This window comes from Neophocaena asiaeorientalis, unplaced genomic scaffold (genome assembly GCF_003031525.2).
Source record: "Neophocaena asiaeorientalis asiaeorientalis breed wild unplaced genomic scaffold, Neophocaena_asiaeorientalis_V1.1 scaffold336, whole genome shotgun sequence".
Taxonomy (NCBI): domain Eukaryota; kingdom Metazoa; phylum Chordata; class Mammalia; order Artiodactyla; family Phocoenidae; genus Neophocaena; species Neophocaena asiaeorientalis.
In genome coordinates, this window is record NW_020174788.1 from 4438830 (window position 1) to 4459438 (window position 20609).

Below are 20609 nucleotides of genomic sequence, written 5' to 3' on the forward strand. Positions count from 1 at the left end.
CAACCTTGCATTCCTGGGATAAATCCTATTTGGTCATGGTGTATAATCCTCCTTATATGTTGCCGAATTTGGTTTGCTAGCATTTTGCTGGGGATTTTTGCAGCTATATTCATAAGGGATATTGGTCTGTAGTTTTCTCTTCTTGTTAGGTTTTTGTCTGGTTTTACATATTCTAACTCTTTTGCTAAAAATCTAGGTTCTTAACATTAACAGTTGCTTGCTTTTTTCCTATAACAGTTTCAGAAAAGCAATATTAATATTATTTCTAACAATATGATTACAGAAAATTTAAGATTCCTTTTGTTCTTCATTTCTTTTCATCTTTGGGGTATATTTCAACAGAGATATTAGGGATTTTCCCAGGGCCCAGAAAAGGGGAGCTGAGGACCAGGCAGGCCAAGAGGGAATAACAAAACTGCCCACCTTGGGACTTCCCTGGTGACGCAGTGGTTAAGAATCCGCCTGCCAATGCAAGGGACACAGGTTCGAGCCCTGGTCTGAGAAGATTCCACATGTGCAGAGCAACTAAGCCCGTGCGCCACAACTACTGAGCCCACGTGCCACAACTACTGGAGCCCACGCACCTAGAGCCTTTGCTCCGCAACAAGAGAAGCCACCACAATGAGAAGCCTGCACAATGCAACTAAGAGTAGCCCCTGCTCGCGGCAGCTAGAGAAAGACCGTGTGCAGCAATGAACACCCAATACAGCCAAAAATAATATATAAAATTAAATATTTAAAAATATATAATATATGTGATAAAATCATTAGAGGAATGTTAATTGCAGAATCTCGATGGTGGGAATCTCGATGAGTGTTCTGTGTGCAATTCATTCAAGTTTTCTTTGACAATTTTCAGAAAGAAATGGTGGGAGGAAAAAAACAGGTCAGGGTCCACGGACTCCTTAGCTTTACATTCTACCTCTGCTAGCGGCACCAAGGGAAGCTGGGGGGTAGGATAGGGCAGGAATGAACCCATGGTGTCTGGCTGTGAGCCCAGTTACAGCTGCACGGACAGAGTGCCCCTAATTCTGGCAGTCCAGTATTGATGGACAGACAGGTCAGTCTCTCTCTTTCCCCTTCTTTCATGTCCCCTCTTGCTCCTGCATCTGGCTGGGCTGCTTTTATCCAGGCCCCACCTCCGGGCCCTCCTCCGCCCCTTCCCCCACCTCTCTAACCCCTTTGATCATTTCAGCCAGTCTTCTGGGGGAGCCTTTTCCAACTTTATTATGTCGACCTTTACAAATGAACGAAAGCACCTCTTCTCAAAAATCCCTTTCCCTTAATTTGGCTGCATCCTCTGTGGCCAAGAAAGACAGGTAATATCTCGTTTTCTACAAGAGTTCCTGCCTTCCATCCAATTTTGCAGGAGGCTTACTCGTTGCGGCAGGGTTGGAGGGGGGGTTAGCTGTAATAAATTGCCTGGAGTCCATGGGGTGAAATACAACAGCGTTATTACGGCGCAGAGAGCCCTGGCTCTCTTGAACCCCAGAGCTGGGGCCCACAGCCTGCCGCTAGATACACAAACACCATCATGTACTAAGGGAAGCAGACGATGCGACAACAGACTAAATTCACTTTTAGATTAACCCAATCCTGGATTTAAAAATTATTCAGAACTTAAATAAAAGGCTCAGCCTTGATCATGTGCTTCTGGGGAGGCGAGGAGGGTCTACTCTTTTTCTCCCTCCTCTAACCATCCACTCATTTATTTACAAAATAAACACAAAATGGCACTTCAACTTTTGCCACAGGCACTAGTCATTAGTTTGGTCCCAGCTTAGGCTACTGGTTCAAATAAAAAATTGTGTGCTGTGCTCAAATGAATCTCTCCAGTATCCAGCAGGAAACTTGGCTCCACAGACTCGCCCCCAGGCACCTCCCTGTTGGGAGACCATGTGAAAAGCCCCATTTCTCCTCCTCTTATTAGGCCTCAGATCGCAGCAGAGGAGGCCTGCGGGTGGCAGGGAGGAAGAGAGAAGGCCACCACCCACCCCAGTGACACCCCCATCTTAGCTGTCACCTTTAAGACCTGTCTGCATGCTGTGTCTTAAGATCTCAACACTGGACAGCAGAGTATGCTCAGTCCTTGTATGTGTGATAAACACAAAGCATCCCTTTGCCCGATGCCTTCAGAGTGTGGTCTCCGGGACAGGGCAACGGGGGCACTGCTCCCAATGCAAAGAGGCTGGGTTTGGCTACGACCAGACAATAATAACCTCCTCCTTCCCCAGTTCATCGTGCCTGATGGTTTATAGCACACTCTCCCTTTTTTCTAAGCTGCACCAACCCCTGGGAGGGAGACAAACCTGGGAGTGCTAACCCCATTCTCCACATGAGGAAATGGAGCCCCTAGTGGAAAGTGACTTGGATCCAAGCCTCAAATCTAGAGAGTATTTACTTAAAATAATGCTTATAATATTTTTCTTGATGACAAAAGTGGTTAATTGCTCACTATGAAAGGCTGGAAAACACAGAAAGGCTAAAAGACAACTGCTAATGGCTTCAACATCTTGACACCGGAGGCTGGCCTCCGTGAAACATTTAGGGTATGTCTTCCTCCAAGCTCTTCTATGAACAAATATTTGTTTCTACAACACGGCACATGGCACACTGACTTGATGGCCTCCCAGTCTCCATGGGTCCCCAGATACAGAGTGGGGTCCAGAGACACTTAGAAGGGGCCTTGCGGGGGCAGGAACGGGCAGAGCGATGCCCTCACAGAAGGTCAAAGCAGGGACACATGACATTTCCATCACATGACATCAACCTTGGTGCCCCCCTGGCTCAGTATTTCTGGCCCCAGGAGACACCAAAAAGGAAGAGGCAACTGTGGTATTTCAAACCTTACGACTATGAGCTGAGTGCAAAACATCCCACCGCTTGCCCAAGCACTTCCCTTGTTATCTGGTTCACAGTCTGATGAGGTCCCAACCTCAACAGGACAAAGTTGAGTTAGATGTTCACGGCGTGAGGACCAAGAGGCACGGTCAGGGGTGCTTCCTGACACACTTTGAAGTGGTGAAAAGAGTAGAAACAGAGTGAATATTCATCAATGGGGAAAGATTAAATAAATGATGAAAAATTCGAACTACAGAGTACTGATAGCAGTTAAAAAATAAGCTGGAAGATGACAATGATTATAACAGAATATATCTGTTAAGGATTTCTACTATGTTGGGCATAATAAGCACCTTCTAAGCACTTTCTATGCATTAAGTCATTTAATTGTCACAATGCTCTTATGAGGTAGGGACTATCTTACTCCCATTACAATGAGGCGCAAACAAGGCAGAGAGGTCAAATAACTTGCCTTAGGTCAAACAGCTGGTAAGAGCTGGAGCCTGGATGAAACCCACCTGTCCTGTATACATAAATATTTTTATAGAGGTAATGTGCTATTAATTATACAAGCAAAAAGAAGAATGAATAGATAAAAAAAACAAAAACTGAGGGAACTAGGTAGGAGTCTGAAATCCTGGCTTCTGGTTTCTGCTCTGCCATGCAACATTCCAAGTCCCATCTTCTTGCCAGACCCCAGGTTCCCCTTATGTCGATAAGGGAGCTGGACAAAGGGCAAGTCTGGCGTGCCTGCTCTGTATTCCTTCTCCTTCTTTTGGTAAGAGCATCCTGATTCTCCTTGGGGAATCTCCCAGCCCTCAATTTCACAGGGTTTGGCGGAGGTCCTTGCCTTGCATTGAGGGTGGGCAAGAGAGCCTGGCTCAGCCAGAGCATCGCAGATCCACAGCCCCTGTGGTTGGTTCAGGGATGGGCACCTGTAAATCAGAGTAAATCTTGGCTGAGACAGCTGGGAGAGAGGGAAGCTCTTTTTTGCTGAAAATGAACGTGGGAGGATAGAAGTCTGATCTGCCTGGGGCCACCATACAGACTGTTTCCTATCTTAAAATGAAGTTAGCAGAACAGAAAACAGAGCCAAGAGTTGGAGAGAGAGGTTCCTGCTGGCATCACTTAGGGACCTGGATCCAGCTCTGGCAGAAGCCATCACCTACTCCTGGCCTTTTCAGTTATGTGAGTCAATACATTGTCTTTTCTTCAGTCAGTTTGAGTTAGGTTTCTGTCACTTGTAACTATTAAGGATTTTGCTGATATAACTGGATCATCTCTAAGCCCCATCAGTCACATGAATCTGTTTTGGAACTAAGGATGGCTTTTGAAGGACTGAGGCAGAAACTTCCCAGGTGCTCCCTCTGACCTGAAGGGGGCAGCCTCTCTCATGCTGCAGGAAGAGAACTTTGATCATTCACTGACTAGGAGAAAGTGGCCTGGGCTGAGGGCTGAGGTGGGGGGTGGGAGGCAGTAGGAGGACTCACTGGGGATTGAGCAGCCCCCAGTTGAATATTCCCTAAAGGATTCTGAGCCCTTGGGCATAAAGATGAATCGAATATACTGGCCCTTAACATGTACCCTCAGGGTTTAATGCTGGAGCACTAGAATAAGAAGGAAAAGAAGTCAATATCAAAGGGAAGCATTTCAAAAATTTTCTCTCCAAGTCAACCTTGAAAAAGAACAATCCAGTCATTTTGAAGGGAACATAAAAAAAAAAATTTAATTCCCTAACATGGGACACCATCCACAGACCAAATTGAAATGCAAGTCCAGGGACTTCCCTTGTGGTCTAGTGGATAAGACTCCCTGCTCCAATGCAGGGGGCCCGGGTTCGATCCCTGGTCGGGGGAGCTAGATCCCGCATGCATACTGCAACTAAGAGTTTGCATGCTGCAACTAAGGGTCTGCATGCCACAACTAAATAGCCCGCATGCTGCAACTAAGAGTCTGCATGCCTCAACTAAGGAGCCTGCATGCTGCAACTAAGGAGCCCACATGCCGCAACTAAGACCCAGCGCAGCCAAAATAAATAAATAAATAGATATATTTTTTTAAAAGAAGTGCAAGTCCATGAACACACCCAATATTGTATGTGCCTAAGGGAGCAAGAGTGCTCTGGGCCTGGGTTCAAATCCCAACTGTGCTACTCTGCAGCTGTGAGACCTGGGGCAGCTTTCCATCCTTTGCTGAGACTCAGTTTCCTCATCTGTGAAGTGGGGATGGTAACACCAGGAGGATGACAGGAGAACTAGGTGAGAATGGACAATTAAAACAGCCACAAGGAGGGAGAAGTAGCTAGCTCCAGCCTTGCAGACAGGTAAATGTGGAGGAGAACTCATAGCAAAGAGAATGTTCCTGATTTCAATCCTCTTGGAATCAGGGATGGCCATCCCAGGAAAGGGCAAGGGGCTTCAGTAAGGGTACTTTCCAAGGTGGAAACTGTGGTAAGGGAAGGGACATGAGCTGAAGAGACCCTCAGATCCGGATTCAAATCTCACCTTTGTCACTTAGAAGTGTGTCACTTGGGGAAGGTCACAGCCTCCCTAAGCCTCAGGTTCCATGTGGGTAAAACGGGGATATAACTCTTTCCTATTAAGGCTGTCCCAAGGAATAAATGACATACCATATGTGAATGTACCTGGTATAGCACCTGGCTCAGACATGTCAGTTTCCACCTCCCCGAGGCCACGGTGTAGGTCATTTTCCAGCAAATGGTTTAAGTTCAAAATTCTGAAATTCTCCCCTCTGTATTTTACATAAAGGACAGTTCCTTATAATACAACATTCTCAGGAAGACTATGTCTTATGGGCTCTGGAGCCCCCAAGAAGCTTAGTGGAAATTATAAATAGCTCCAGACTCTGGAACAAAAGGAAGAAACTGGATCTTAGTGGGCAGAGTGTGAAAAACTCCTGCCCTTCACCCTCATCATCCCTCCAGATGCAGGTTTGGGCCCTCTCCTGACATACCCGACAGCAAGCCTTTTCTCTACAGCTGAGGCTCGGCTCCCCAGCCCTTCTTTCCCGCTCTGTGGGGGATGAGCCAGGCGTGGGTTTCTCTTTAACACAGTCTGGCTGGAACCAGAGGAGCCGGAAAATTAGTGTGACAACATGTGCTGAGGCTGACATCTTTTTGAAGGTCCTTTTCCATTTAGGGGAGCCTTTGCTGCACCCACCTGCTCTTCCCTCCTCTCAACAGGCAGTTAAGAGAATAACAAAGTGTATTAGTATTAATTATGCACCTCTGCACCACCAGTTCATCCCGTTTTGTGCCCCCTAACCTGTACCAGAGACTTCCAGTACGAGCAGTATTTAAAGGATCTTGGTTTGTGCAGTCTTTGCCTCTCCCTTTGAACTCACATTTTGGAAAGCCCTTTGCTCAGATCATATCTAGTGTTGAGAATGGTGTAAAAAGCACAACAACAACAGCAAAAATTTTTAAAGCACACAGCAAAATCCAACAGTTTCTTCACATGGCTGTCCCACATGATAAAACTGGTCCTTCTGCAGACGTAACATGCAAAGTGTTCCCTGTGCTCAAACTTTAAACACAGGCTGACAGCAGGAAGGAGGAACTCTGGTTAATCAATATGGTAGGTGAGGTCAAGAGGCCCGGAATTATCAGCATGAAATAACCACCATAAGGACCACACCTCCCGTTAGATGCCAGATGCCAGGCCAACAAGGTTAGGAGGAAATGGGTTTTAATATCAAGATTCTTCATGATTCATGACAAGAGGAGAAAAGAAGAAACTAAAATGTAAAGAAACATGTTCAAGGATGTTTTTGCCAGTGTTTCCAGAATGGAAACAACCTGTATGCCTGTCAACAGAGCAATGTGAATTTATGAGATTCCTGTGTAACATTATACAGCTATTAGAAATGTCTTAGAAAAGTGACCATAATATAAGCAAAAAAAACCTACCTGTAGAATAAAATACATATAGTATGACCACATTTTTGTGGGGGAAAAAAACCCCAAACCAAAAAACCCCAAACCTCTTGCTATGTCTCCATATGTTGCATAAACAAAGGAAAAGTCTACAGAATGCTAAACTGATACCATTCATTACCTGGGCAGATTCAGGGTTGCAGGTGGCTGGCTGGGTGGGGGCACTATTGATTTTGTCCCCCAAAAAGATGTGGAGAAGGAGGCTTACAATCGGGAGGGAGTTATGTTCTAGTCTATGTCTCATTGCTCCTAAGCTGAGCTGCTTCGCTTTTCTTATCATCATTCTGCCTGTGATACCATCTTAATGAAGGGAGAGAATTGATAATTGTCTTTATCTTCCAGTCATTATTCTCTTTTTCCTTAAATCCTTTCAAGGGCAATACCACTTAGAAATCAAACTCATCTCTGTAACCAATTTTACTGAGGGCGATTTATCTGCTCCTGGACAAGCATATGTTACCTTCAGCAGCGGGAGTGAAAGGCAACTCAAGCAGTGTCTGGGTTGTGTCCATTTATCTAGCCAACCCTGCTCGCTACGCCTGGCCCAAGAACCTTCATGCACAAAGGATTCGAATGTAAAAATGTCTGCTTCCTTCCCTGTGAGGAATGGGCCTCGGTCTTGTGTGATGCAGCAGAAGGAGCACAGGCTGGGGTCCAGGTGTGAGTCTCCTTTGCCTTCTACAGGCTGTGTGAACTGGAGCAAAGAACTCAGCTTCCCTGAGGTTTAGTGTATGCATCTGTAAAATGGAGCTAGTAATCCCTGTTAGACACAAACGATTTCAGAGAGGCCAGAATCACAAAAGAGTTGTGACAGAGTTTTTGTAAATGAGAAAATGATGTTGAGACATAAAGGAAAGAAAAACGTCGTCACACCAAACCTCAAAGTGGGAACAAGTGAGCTGAGGCTGTGTAGTGCTCAGCACGATGCCTGGCACACAAGCACTAGATAAATGGCAGGTGTTGTTATTATTCATGGAGAACACAGCACCCATTTCAAGAAGACTTAGAAAACGTATCTGTTTGCAGAAATGATAAAAGAACACAAACCACACAACAGCTCATGTGGATGTCGAGTGCTTTTCACCCAGCATAAATCATATGGGATACATGCCCGTTTGATTTTCAGTTGACAGGCAGCCATTTTTATGTATAAGCCATTTATCTCCGTAATTTCACCAAAAGGCTGAATTCACTGAAATCTGTTTTAAAAATTACAAGAAAAGGAGTCAATTTGAGAAAGTTTATTGGCTGCCATTTCATTTTAAGGCTTATGAGCACCTTTAAATCCCAATATTAGGTCTGATGGATCAATAACTGCTGTCTTAGAAGAAACACTATTGCTCAGAAGAGAGAAATTTAATTTCAGAGGAGAGCCGACTGAAGTTTCCTGTAGAACCAGTGATGCTACAAAGAAACCTGGACTTTCTCCTTTCCCAGCTCACAAATCATTCAGACTACAGCCTCCTTCTGCCCCCTGCCCCTCCCTACACAACTGCCTTGCTAACAGCCTGCCAAACTAGGGAGTCTGGATCTCTCTCATCCTGAGGATCTCTGGGGCGCTAATCTTACACTCAAGCACTCCATTACAGAAGTGTCAAGTGAGCTTACTCCACCATACAAATCAAGATAAAAAGGGTAAGAACTGCTAATACATACTAAATGTATCTTCCAAGCCTGTCACTGTTGTACAGAGGGTCTGACATACCTCCTGGCACTGTGGGGGTGGGGGGTGGGAGACGGGTGGGCACAGACTCCAGTCATTCACTCCCATTGTAGATGGCAGAAGGTGTGCCCCACCCTCACTTTGACCTGAATGTGGCACACATACTATCATCCTGCACACCACACCACAGACCACAGCTGATCCTGGGTCATTTTTAGATTTACTGTCTGTTATGCCTCAGACATTTTTTGCTATTCAAGGAAAGTGAGTTAATTAAAACCACAATATAATGTATAATATAATCAATAAAGGATCCCACCACCATTTCCATTTTTCACAACACAAATGGCATCATTTATTCAACCGCCTACTTGACATCATCGTTTGGATGTTTTTAGAACATCTTAACCTTGACTGAAATACAAATCTTGATTTCCCCCAAGCCTGCTCTTCCCAAAGTCTTCATTTCTGTAATGGCAACCCCATCTCCCCAGTCGCTCTTGCCAAAAACCTTGGCGTTATCCTTGATTCCTTTCTTTTTCTCATATCTATACTGTCTGTAAGTAAATTCTGTAGTCTCCATTTTCAAAGTATATCTAGAATGCGGCCACTGGTAATCTCTACTCCCACCGTGGTCTGAGTCTGTAATATACCCCTAACTATTCTCCCTGTCTCTACCCTTGGCCACCTCAGTCTATTCTAACATAGCAACCAAAGGGATCCTTCGAAAGTGAAAATCGGATCATGGCGCTCTCTGCTCAAAACCCTCCAGGGATTCCCATCTTACTCACTTTGGTAAAAGCCAAAGCCCCACCATGACCCTGACACTCCTCCAGCCTTGCTTCTCATCTCTCCTCCTGGCTCACTGGGTACCACAGCCAAGCATGATGGTCTCAGGGCCTTTGTACTTGTTTCCTCTGCCTGCAGGGCTCTTCCCCCAGTTAACTGCCTTGTTAGGCCCCTCACTTCTCCATTTCTCTGTTCACATGTCATCTTATCAGCGAAGCATTCCCTGACCACTGAAATAAAATACACCTTATTCCCATCACTTTTTTTTTTTTTTTGGCCGTGCCCCACGGCATGTGGGATCTTAGTTCCCCAACCAGGGATCGAACCTGCGCCCCCTTACAGTGGAAGTATGGAGTCTTAATCACTGGACCACCAGGGAAGCCTCTCCCGTCACTTTTTCTACTTCTTACTTTGCTTCTTTCTTTCCCTACATCACTGGAAAATAAATATATTGATTTGTTTGTTTATGACCTCCCCAGCCCAGTAGAATGTAAGCTCTAGGAGGGAAGGAAATTTTGCCCATTTTATTCATTGCTGTTTTCCCAGGGACTAGCCTACACTAGTAGGCTAGGAAGTAATAAACACACATGGTAGGCACCCAATAAGTATTTGCTTAATTAATGAGTGAATGACTTGCAGAGAAACTTTCAACTGACTAATAGGCTTGAGATCTCTTCAAGGCAGGGACTGACATTTGATCATTTTAGTATAAATGAGTAGGAGGAGGCTGCATTTTGGTGGGCAACAGATCGGGGATGGAGGAATGAGAAAGGAGCCCTTAACACACATACACGGTTGCCTTAAATTCCTGATTTAATTAGCTCTGAATACATTCATGAGGTGTCCATGCAGCAGGAGCCCAAGAACACAGACAGCAGCTCTGCCAACAGCTTCCTTTGGTCCCCTGGGGTCCCATGAATGCACAACTGGTGATGCCTTCTGGGCCAGAAAAACTCAATTCTTTTACATCCCAGGCCTTTCCTGCTTGAGGTTTCATCACCATTCCAGAAGATTTCCTGTCTGTTTCTGCAGATATTTATAAACATCAGGCTTTCCTGGTTCTCAACCCCCAGCAACACCAAGGCCACACTATCATGGGAGGAAGGTGGTGGTCCCTCAATAGGTTCTCAGCCTCTAGCTCTTCTGGGTCCAGGGAGCGATTCCCCTTCAGTGCTCTCCCTCTTCCTGATTCCCTACCCTTTTATCCGGATGTTGTGGATACTGCAATGCTTAGCAAACCATGATAACAAATCCATTTCCAACTGGATTCTATTATTTCTAATAGGTTTTTGGTGGAGTCTTTAGGGTTTTCTGTATATAAAATCATGTCATTTACAAATAGTGACCATTTTACTTCTTCCTTTCCATTTTGGATGCCTTTAATTTCTTTTTCTTGCCTAATTGCTCTATCTAGGATTTCAATACTATGTTGAATAAGAGTGGCGAGAAGGGGTATCCTTGTCTAGTTCCCGATTTTAGAGATAGCTTTTAACTTTTCATTACTGAGTATGATATTAGTTGTGTGTTTGTCACATATGACCTTTATTATGTTGAGATACGTCCCTTCTACACCCACTTTATTGAGAGCTTTTATCATAAATGGGTGTTGAATGTTACCAAATGCTTTTTCTGTATCTACTGAGATGAACATATGGTTTTTATCCTTCATTTTATTAATGTGGTGTGTATCACATTGACTGATTTGTGGATGTTGAACCATCCTCAAATCCCTGGAATAAATTCCACTTGATCACGGTTGTATGATCTTTTTGACATATTGCTGAATTTGGTTTGCTAATATTTTGTTGAGGATTTTTGCATCTCTGTTCATCAGAGATATTGGCCTGTAATCTTCTTTTTTGTGTTGTCTTTGTCTGGTTTTGGTATCGGGGTAATGCTGGCTTCTTCACAATGAGTTGGAATATACTCCATCCTCTTTAACTTTTTGGAAGAGTTGTGTAGAATTTGTATTATTTCCTAAATTTTTGTAGAATTCACCAAGGAATCTATTTGGGCCCAGAGTTTTCTTTGTGGGAAGGTTCTTAATATAATTTCAATTTCTTTACTAGATATAGGGCTATTTAAATGAATCATTTCTTCTTGAGTAAGTTTTGGGAGTTTGTATCTTTTAAGGAATTTGTCATTTCATCTAAGTTGTTGAATTATAGGAATAAAGTTGTTCAGAATATTATTTTATTATTCTCAACAGTAATAGAATCTGTGGTTATGTCACCTCTCTCATTCTTGATATTGATAATTTGTGTCTTCTCTCTTTTTTTTCTTTATCAGGCTGCTAAGACATCAATTTAATTGACCACCTCAAAGAACCAGCTTTTGGGTTCATTGATTTTTCTCAATTCGTTTTCTATTCTCTATTTTACTGATCTCTGCTTTGATCTTTTTAAAAATTTCCTTTCTTCTGTTTATTTTGGATTAACTTACTCTTTCTAGTTTTTAAAGTAGACGCTGACGTCATTAATTTGAGACCATTCTTCTTTTCCAATATAGGCATTTAATGCTACAAAATTTCCCCTTACATGCTGCTTTAGTGACATCCCACAAATTCTGACATAGTCTATTTCCATTATCATTCATACTTTCTAATTTTCCTTTTGATTTCTTCTTTGACCCATCTGTTATTCCTGAGTTACATAGTTCCCAAACATCTGGAAATTTTAAGACACTATTCTATTATTGGTTTCTAAATTTAATTCCACTGTGGTCAGAGAACATAATTTGTATCACCTGAATCCTTTTAAATTTATGGAGACTTGTTTTCTGGCCCAGAATATAGTTTATCTTGGTAAATGTTATGTACGCACTTGAAAAGATTGTATATTCTGCTGTTACTGAGTGGAGTGTTCCACAAATGTCAACTGGGTCACACTGGTTGACAGTGCTGTTCAACTCTACTATATCCTTGCTGATTTTCTGTCTACTTGTTGTATCAATTATTGAGAGAGAGAGGTGTTGAAATTTCATAATTGTGGCTATGTCTATTTCTCCTTGCAGTTCTATGAGTTTTTGCTTCATGTATTTTAAAACTCTCTTATTAGTTGCTTAACCATTTAAGATTGCTATGTCCTCTTGATGAATGATCCCTTTATCATGAAATGACCTTCTTTATCCCTGGTAATTGTCTTTGTCCTGAAATCTATTTGACTGATATTAATATATAGTCACTCCAGTTTTCTTTTGACTAATGTTAGCACAGAAGATCTTTTCTATCCTTTCATTTCTAATTTATTTGTATCTTTATCTTTAAAGTGTGTTTCTTGCAGGCAGTATGTAGTTGGATCTTGCTTTCTTAACTAATCGGACAAGCTGCTTTTCCACTAAAGTAATTACTGTGATTATTTAATGTGATTATTGATATGGTTAGGTTAAAGTCCATCATCTTGGTACTCGCTTTCAACTTCTCCTTTCTGATCTTTGTTCTTTTTTCCCTCCTTTTCTGCCTTCTTTTGGATTAACCGAATATTTTTCATGATTCCATTTTATCTCCTTTGTTGACTTATTAGCTACAACTCTTTGTTTTGTCATTTGAGTGCTCCTTTTAGGGTTTATAGTATATACTTTTATTTATTTTTATTATTTTTACTTTTTTTTGCAGTACGTGTGCCTCTCACTGTTGTGGCCTCTCCCGTTGCGGAGCACAGGCTCCGGACGTGCAGGCTCAGCGGCCATGGCTCACTGGCCCAGCCGCTCCGCAGCATGTGGGATCCTCCCGGACCGGGGCACAAACCCGCATCCCCTGCATCGGCAGGCGGACTCTCAACCACTGCGCCACCAGGGAAGCCCATACTTTTATATACTTTTAACTTTTAAAGTCTAATTTCAAATGACATTATACCACTTCGTAAGTAGGAGAACCTTACTATGTTACATTTCTCCCCTCTAACCTTTATGGTGGGACGTATTTTACTTTTATCTATGCTTTAAATGCAAGGATATGTTATCATTTTGGGTTACACAGTCAGATATCTTTTTGAAAGTTTTAAACAGTAAGAAAAAATTATATGTATTTACCCACATAGTTACTATTTCCAGTGATCTTCATTCTTTGAGAAGGAAGATCCCTTGTTGCTTTTGTAGCCTGTTGGGGATGTAAAGGCACTCAACAGAATCCAGGCCTTATAAATTCTTATAAATTCTTTTGAGGAAATTGAGCTTATAAATTCTTTTGAGGAAATTAAGCACATACCATAAAGTAACCATGTTAATTTAACAAAAAGGAAAAATCAAGAAGGAACATGGAACCAAGAATCTGGTAGACTCGGGCCTTTTCTTGTGACAAAGATGCCATTCAGGTTCATTCATTACTGGAAGCTATATTCATGGACTGGAGAAAGCAGGTCAGGATTGTAGGCTGCTTTCACCCCCACCATGGATAATCTTTGCATGGAAGAAGCTGATCATCCAACGGAGGGGTGTGCCCAGGAACTTTTAGACCAAGGCAACTTCCAGCAGTTGGGACTCTGCTGCTACCAGCTCTGTGCCCTGGAGGGGGCCTCCATGTGTGGCTGCCACGCAGCCCAGCAGGGCCCCTGGGGAGAAGAAAAGTGGGCCAGCCCACCAGCCATCCTTGTTCCTGTTCCCTTGGCAGGAGGGGCCGAGGGCAGACCTGCTCAGAGCCAGCTGGCCACCTCCCACATGCAAACCCAGCAAGTGGGGCCGGACCACCTAGTCTCCACTCTCTGTGGCTGCACGCTCCCTGGTGCAGCTTCTGGAGGAAGCAAATGCAGCTGGCACAAACAAACAGCCCCTTGGTCCTGTCCTTGACAGGCTGCTGCCAAAATTCAGTTTGAAGGAGTAGAAGGCAAATATAAACCTCAGCTCCTGCCAGAGAAGCTGTTTAAGCTAAAAGCAACAGGAGGGACTGAGTGGCTTGACTGCTCTAACTTCTTCACACATTTCTGCTGTCAAACTGCCCGAAAGATTCTCCCACCCCACTTTCCCTGGAAAAAAAGAAAAGCTCTTCAAGACATCTGTCAACTCATTTAGGAAAAGTCAGCTTCCCAATGGGATAATCCATGTGAGACAGTTTCTTGCAATTGAGTAAGCAATTTGAGTTTTTATCTTATCAAAATAAGTGCTGGGGGCTTCCCTGGTGGCGCAGTGGTTGAGAATCTGTCTGCCAATGCAGGGGACACGGGTTCAAGCCCTGGTCTGGGAAGATCCCACATGCCACGGAGCAACTAAGCCTGTGAGCCACAACTACTGAGCCTGCGCGTCTGGAGCCTGTGTTCCGCAATGGGAGAGGCCGAGATAGAGAGAGGCCCGCGCACCGCGATGAAGAGTGGCCCCCGCTTGCCACAACTAGAGAAAGCCCTCGCACAGAAACGAAGACCCAACACAGCCATAAATAAATAAATAAATAAAATTTTTAAAAAAGATGATAAGTGCTGCTATTTGCCAATGTGGACTAATACAGATTAAATAGAGTTGATTCTTAACTTTCAGGTATTATAATAGGATATTCTGGATAGGATTCCATTTTTCCTTGGTTTGGATCTTTCATATTTTTATTTCCTCTTTTTCACACCATTGTCCTTCTGCTTTCTTCTTTCCCTTCTTGATGTTTCCTTTCCTGTTCTTCATCCTGGTCTATCTTATACCAATCATGCCTCAACCCTCCTTTCCCTCCTTTCCTGTTGATATTTTTTCTTCCTCCTGCTGCCCTTCCTCTTGCCTGCTCATCACTGCTCTCCTTCTCCTCTTCAGCTCAGCTTCAACGCTGATTTGCCCTGTGACCCTACAGGATGGAGTGTGCTTAGCTGCATGCTTTTCTTTTCAATCAATCCCAGAACACTTTGCTTTTACAGAGACCTGCCCAACCAGGAAATTTCTCTGAATTCAGTGTCTTTGGCTTTTCTCAATAGCTCTTCTTAACTTCTGCCTAGAATTCCATTTGTTGAAAGGTGCCAGTTGTATAGGTGCCAAATATTTGAGGTCTTGTTATGTAATCAGAAACGGATATTTTAAATCAGGGAATTTTAGCAGTGCTCTAGTGCTTAAATGAGTCTTAATGAATACATATTCAAGACTTAAAGCAAAAAAACAAAACTTTCATATGAAAAAATTAACAACAAACTATGGCAAATGCGAAATGGATGTTTATAGATGTTCATATTAAATTGCTTCTTATCAGAGCAATATAAACAATTTTCTTAGCTCTGCAAAATTCCACTGTAGCCCCTTCCGTCAAATTGTAAAGTAAAGCAGCTTAATGATTTTATAAAATCCATCTTTACCGTTAAAAAAAAAAAGTCAGCTTCCACAACGGGATTCTAAAAAAGGGTGGGTGTCAGGAGCGTTGGATTTAGCGACATCTTTTGCCATAACTTGGATACTGGTTGGGTGGGTGGGCTGGTAATACAGGAGAGCCTTAGGCTCAATTCACATCCACCCAGAACTGGGCCTCCTTCCCTTAAACCCAAACCCTGAACCTCTCTGCCAGGTTGGTGAAGCCTATCATCACTTCTCAGAACAGTGTGTACAATGAATAAAATAAAATAGATGAGCTTGTAAAGGAAACCAGTTAGACTGAAATACTGTTATCAACATAATAAAAGAATTTGAAATAGAGTCATAAATGTGCTTCTTCATTAACACATTAAATGACGAGATCTAGTGGAAGTTCTAAAAACTACCTTCATTCCAAAGCAGTGATGAGTATCTGTGACATTTCAAGATATCTGTAAAGTGATGGGAAAGTAAATGATTTCTTTTGGTGAAGGTATCATAGGTGCTTCGTTGTCTACAGTCATAACTGAAGGGAACACCAGATTTCAGTGAGAGGTTCATGAAAAGGAAAATGCAATGTTGTTCTCATCCAAGTTTACAGACCCTCCTGAATTCTATTCACAGACCTATCTGTGGGTCCAAGGACGCCTTGATTATGAAGACCTTTCTTCTTCTGGGCTGTCGGGAGAGAGCACTGCACTGGGAGACAAAAGGGTTTGTTCCCTGCCCCTGGCTCTCCCTCTAACAGCTGGGAGACTCGCCCCTTTAGTTGTTAAGGCAAAGCACCGTCTTGCTTAGTCCTCTCCCGCAGAGGCTGGTGTCGGGTGGGGGTGTCCCCTGGGGTTCCAAAGCACCCTGTGCCTATTCCCTCACTAGTTCTCACCTGTGGGGTAATGACCTGCTCCTGCCATCCACCCCCTGCTCTTGCCCAAAGCAGCAATAATGGCTCATTTATCATTGTGTTCCTGGTATTCAGCACAGGGCTTGGTACACAGAAGACCATGAATATACATTTACTGGATGAACAGATGAATGAATGGATGAAAGCATCGCTCTCTCACTGTAAAAATATTCCTTATTTCACACGAGCAGTTCTCAACCCTGGCTATATGCGAGAATCACGTTCTGAGATTTCAGAAGATCCTCAGACCCAGGCTATCCCTCCAGAGATTCAGACTCCAGTGGCTGGGGTAGGGCCCCGGCTTTTGTATTTTTTTAAAACCACCCCAGGCATAGCCAGAGTTGAGAACCTACAGAACCACAGAGCAGTAGCTGAGGTAAGAGAATAATGCTCCCAGATGAAACTTCTTTCCCAGACTTAGAAAGATGAAATTAGTGCAGAATTCTGAACTCTGCGAGGGGCTAAACATATAAATTGAGTTTCTGACCCTCAGAGTCGGGTCACGGTTCTGAATCCAACAACATCAGTAATATCTGAACTACCTTCTCAGACTTAGGTGAAAAAAATCCCGGGCTTGACAGTGAAGACCATGAAACGAAGAGCGAATGCCCGAGCAAGCCCTGCAAGGCCCTCGCTCCCTCCCCTCGCTGCAAGAAATCCTTCTGAACTGGGCCCCGTCCTGGGCAAGCAGCACACCTTCCGGCTGGGGATTCCTAGCTGTGTGCTTTCCTCATCTACAAAGTAGAGATGATAATAAAAACACCAACCTCAAAGTACTATTGCAGGAACTGAAAGACGTAAGCGGGCAGAAAGCATTTTGTAAGTAGCTACACATGCTATCAAGATTCTTTATTATTATATTCTACCAACTGAGTCCTTATAGGTGGAAAGACCTTATGACTTAGGGATTCTAGGTCAGACTCCCTGCATGTAAATTCTAGCACCACCTCTTACCAGCTGTATCATCTCACGGTAACTATTTAGCTTTTTTTTTTGGCCTCAATTCCTTATCTGTAAAATGGTGATAATAAAGGTACCTGTCTCATAGGGTTTTTGGAAGGTTTGGCTGAATTAATGTACTTAAAGTACCCTTGGTTCTGGGGCTAGTAGATGCAAACTATTACATTTAGAATGGATAAACAACAAGGTCCTACTGTAGAGCACAGGGAACTCTATTCAATATCCTGTGATAAACCTAATGGAAAAGAGTATTAAAAAAGAATGTATATATAAAACTTCAGCTTTGCATCGGAATCCCCTGGAGGGCTTGTTAAAACATGGACGGCCGGGTCCCTGTGCAGAGCTTTTGATTCAGTAGACCTGGGCTGAGATCCAGCAGTTTGCATGTTTAACAAGCTCTTAGGTGATGCTGCTGTTGCTGGCCTGGGAACCACACTCTGAGAACAGCTGGCTTAGAATAATGATTGGCATACAGTAAGTACCTAATAAGTGTTAGCTGTTATTATCTTTTCCCGGCTTCTAATTTCTTAGTCCCTGAGCGAAACAGTTTATGCTCCACTTCTACTCAGTACTGCCTTCGTGAAGAAACACTTTTGAAATCTTCTGCTTGCAGTGGTTCCCGAAGTGTGACCTCACAAACATCATGTGGGAGCTTACTTGTAATGAAGTTCTTGGGCCCCGACCCAGATCTACTGAATCAGGGATTATTGGCGTGAGGATCAAGGTCCTGTGTTCGAACTAACAGCCCTCCAGGTGATTCTAATGCACAGCAACTTTAAGAGATACCCCTCTGCTAGAAAATCACAATGACCACTACAGTACTTCTATTAAAAAGGGGAGGCAGGATGGCTTAAGATCCAGAGTATAGTTTTTGGTTGAACTGCAGCTCACGAACTGGCTCAGCTTCTTAGTGTGGCCCTACATGAGTTATAATACCCCTCTAAGCCTCAGTTTCCTCATCTGTAAAAATGGGCATCATCACAGGACCTACATCACAAGGACCTGAGACAATGCAAATGAAGTGCCTGACACACGCTACCTGTTCAAAGAATGTTAGCTGCCACTGTTATCTTTATAATCATTATGATATGTCCTCTCTCAAAGTGAGTTGAGATAGCTTATAACCAACATATCGATGTACAGGTGCACAGGATAGCTAAAATAAAGATTAAAAAAATAAAAATGTCACACACAGAAGGTGGAGAAAGGGAGGGTTGAAATGGCTGCTGCAACTGTCTTGCAAATTGAGGTCTGGACTTCCCTGTGGGCTAGAGTCAGAAAAGGAAATACAGAGGTCATGGTTTCCGCTGGTTGAAAAGAGGAAGGAGACCAGCTCTTTTGGAGAGACAATATTGTCCCTCGGCCACATCAGTTCTAAATTCTAGGAGAATCTGATCACACGAACCTGTGCACGAAGGCCCTGGGTAACAGGAGGAAATCTCCAGCAGTGCTTCATGTACCTTTTTCTTTAATTAATTCTCAACAAGAGCCCAGGGCAAAATCCTTAGATCCCAGAAGATGAGAGATGTTACACTCACTTTGGGTGCCGAATGTCAGGGAGAGAGCGATTCAAGGAGATTTTATCACTGACGTAAATGTTAAATCCATTTTCTCGGTATGCCTGATCCACTCTCTCAGCATCGGTCATGGGGAAGGGCCTCCCTTGTTCTCCGTTTCCTAGGAGCAAAGAGCAAAGTCAGTGTTGCCAATTAAATGGAGTGGGGAAGGGAAGATGAAAAATATGGTTAAATCACCAAGATAGAACTTTACACTTGATATTTTGCAGGGCTAAAGAGGTGAGGGGATTGAGACTCAGCCATGGGCGTATCACGCACTTCAGACCTGTTCTCATGTAATGTCCCCAGCAAAGCTGTCAGGGTAGGCATACGAGCCCTCATTCTATAGACAGATAAACCAGGATGCAGAAAGGCTATAAAACCAGGTCTCTGGGCTCCAAAGCCCATGCTTCCCCCACTCTGCCAGGAGCCCCAAACATCCCTGACCCTGAAGTCTGATCACCTGGACGGGAGGCCAGATCACTTGCCGATAAGCTGATCAACCTTGGGCCAGTACTACCTCTCTGAACTGTAGCTTGTTCCTGTCTGGTACCCACACCACGCTGAGAAAGTCAAATGAGAGGTTGCATACATGAAAGCTTTCTGTAAACTATAAACCCTATTAACCATGTGAGGAAATACTATGATTACTCTCCAGGCAAGGCAAGCTTTATATATAAATCAAAATTGCCACAAATGATAAAAGATGTTTTGATTTTTTTTAAGCCAGCAAACAAATTAAGATTTGCCTAGCCTAGGCCTGGATTGCCTGAAAAGTGTTGTTTTGAGCAATGGATTTGGGTGGATCCAGTACCAGTTTTCCTCTCTCTTTACAATCCATCTGGGGAAAGAGTCCCTGATGCTCTAGGAAATTACCCTCTGGGTTCCCAGGGTGCAGATGGTACGTGGGGATGTCCCCCAACCCCTGCAATAATAGCCCAAGCATCTGCCATTGGCAAGGGTCTGGAAGAAAGGGTAATAAAAGTCAGCTGATTCAACATCACCTCATCTTCTGGAGCCCACGGACTGAGCAACACCCCGTTTACTTTGCAAAGTAAATGTTGAAACATCAGCTTGATGAGAAGGTGCAAGCAAAGAGGGGAGCCCAGGGGTGGTGTCTACTCCAATCCAGCCCAACGAGAGAGAGAACTCCGCCACCCGTAACTTGCATTGCTCTGTGATAAGACACTGCCGGCCAGTGCCCAGCACAGATCCTGCAAGGGACACAAATGCAACAGGCAGAAAAAGAGCAGAAGCATCTGTTCGGGCAGGGAGGGAAGCTTTGGGAAGGCAGTGCAGGGGAGTGACTCAGAGTTCAGGCCCTGGAGCTGGGCAGAGTGGAGTTTGAAGCCCGCCCTGCTGCTCCCAGCTGTGTCATCTCAGGAGCGCCTTCAGCCTTTCTATGTCTTGAGTTTTGCCTTTTGTATTCCCTGGGATGAGAAGGTTCAATGTGATGATTAAGGAGGGAATGCAGGGGGCTTCCCTGGTGGCGCAGTGGTTGAGAGTCCGCCTGCCGACGCAGGGGACAAGGGTTCGTGCCCCGGTCTGGGAAGATCCCACATGCCGCGGAGCGGCTGGGCCCGTGAGCCATGGCCGCTGAGCCTGCGCGTCTGGAGCCTGTGCTCCGCAACGGGAGAGGCCACAACAGTGAGAGACCCGTGTACCGAAAAAAAGAAAAAAAAAAAAAAAAAGGAAATA

General features: G+C 43.9%; 1 protein-coding gene across 4 annotated transcripts in view; it reads right to left on the reverse strand.

The window, feature by feature from the left end:
• GALNT10 (polypeptide N-acetylgalactosaminyltransferase 10) overlaps positions 1 to 20609 on the reverse strand; it is a 218662-nt gene that overhangs the window by 89721 nt on the left and 108332 nt on the right. For all 4 annotated transcript variants that reach the window (XM_024760163.1, XM_024760164.1, XM_024760165.1 and 1 more), the window contains one exon: positions 18894 to 19032. In XM_024760163.1, the coding sequence (XP_024615931.1) occupies positions 18894 to 19032 (139 nt within the window). The remainder of the gene's footprint in view (positions 1 to 18893; positions 19033 to 20609) is intronic.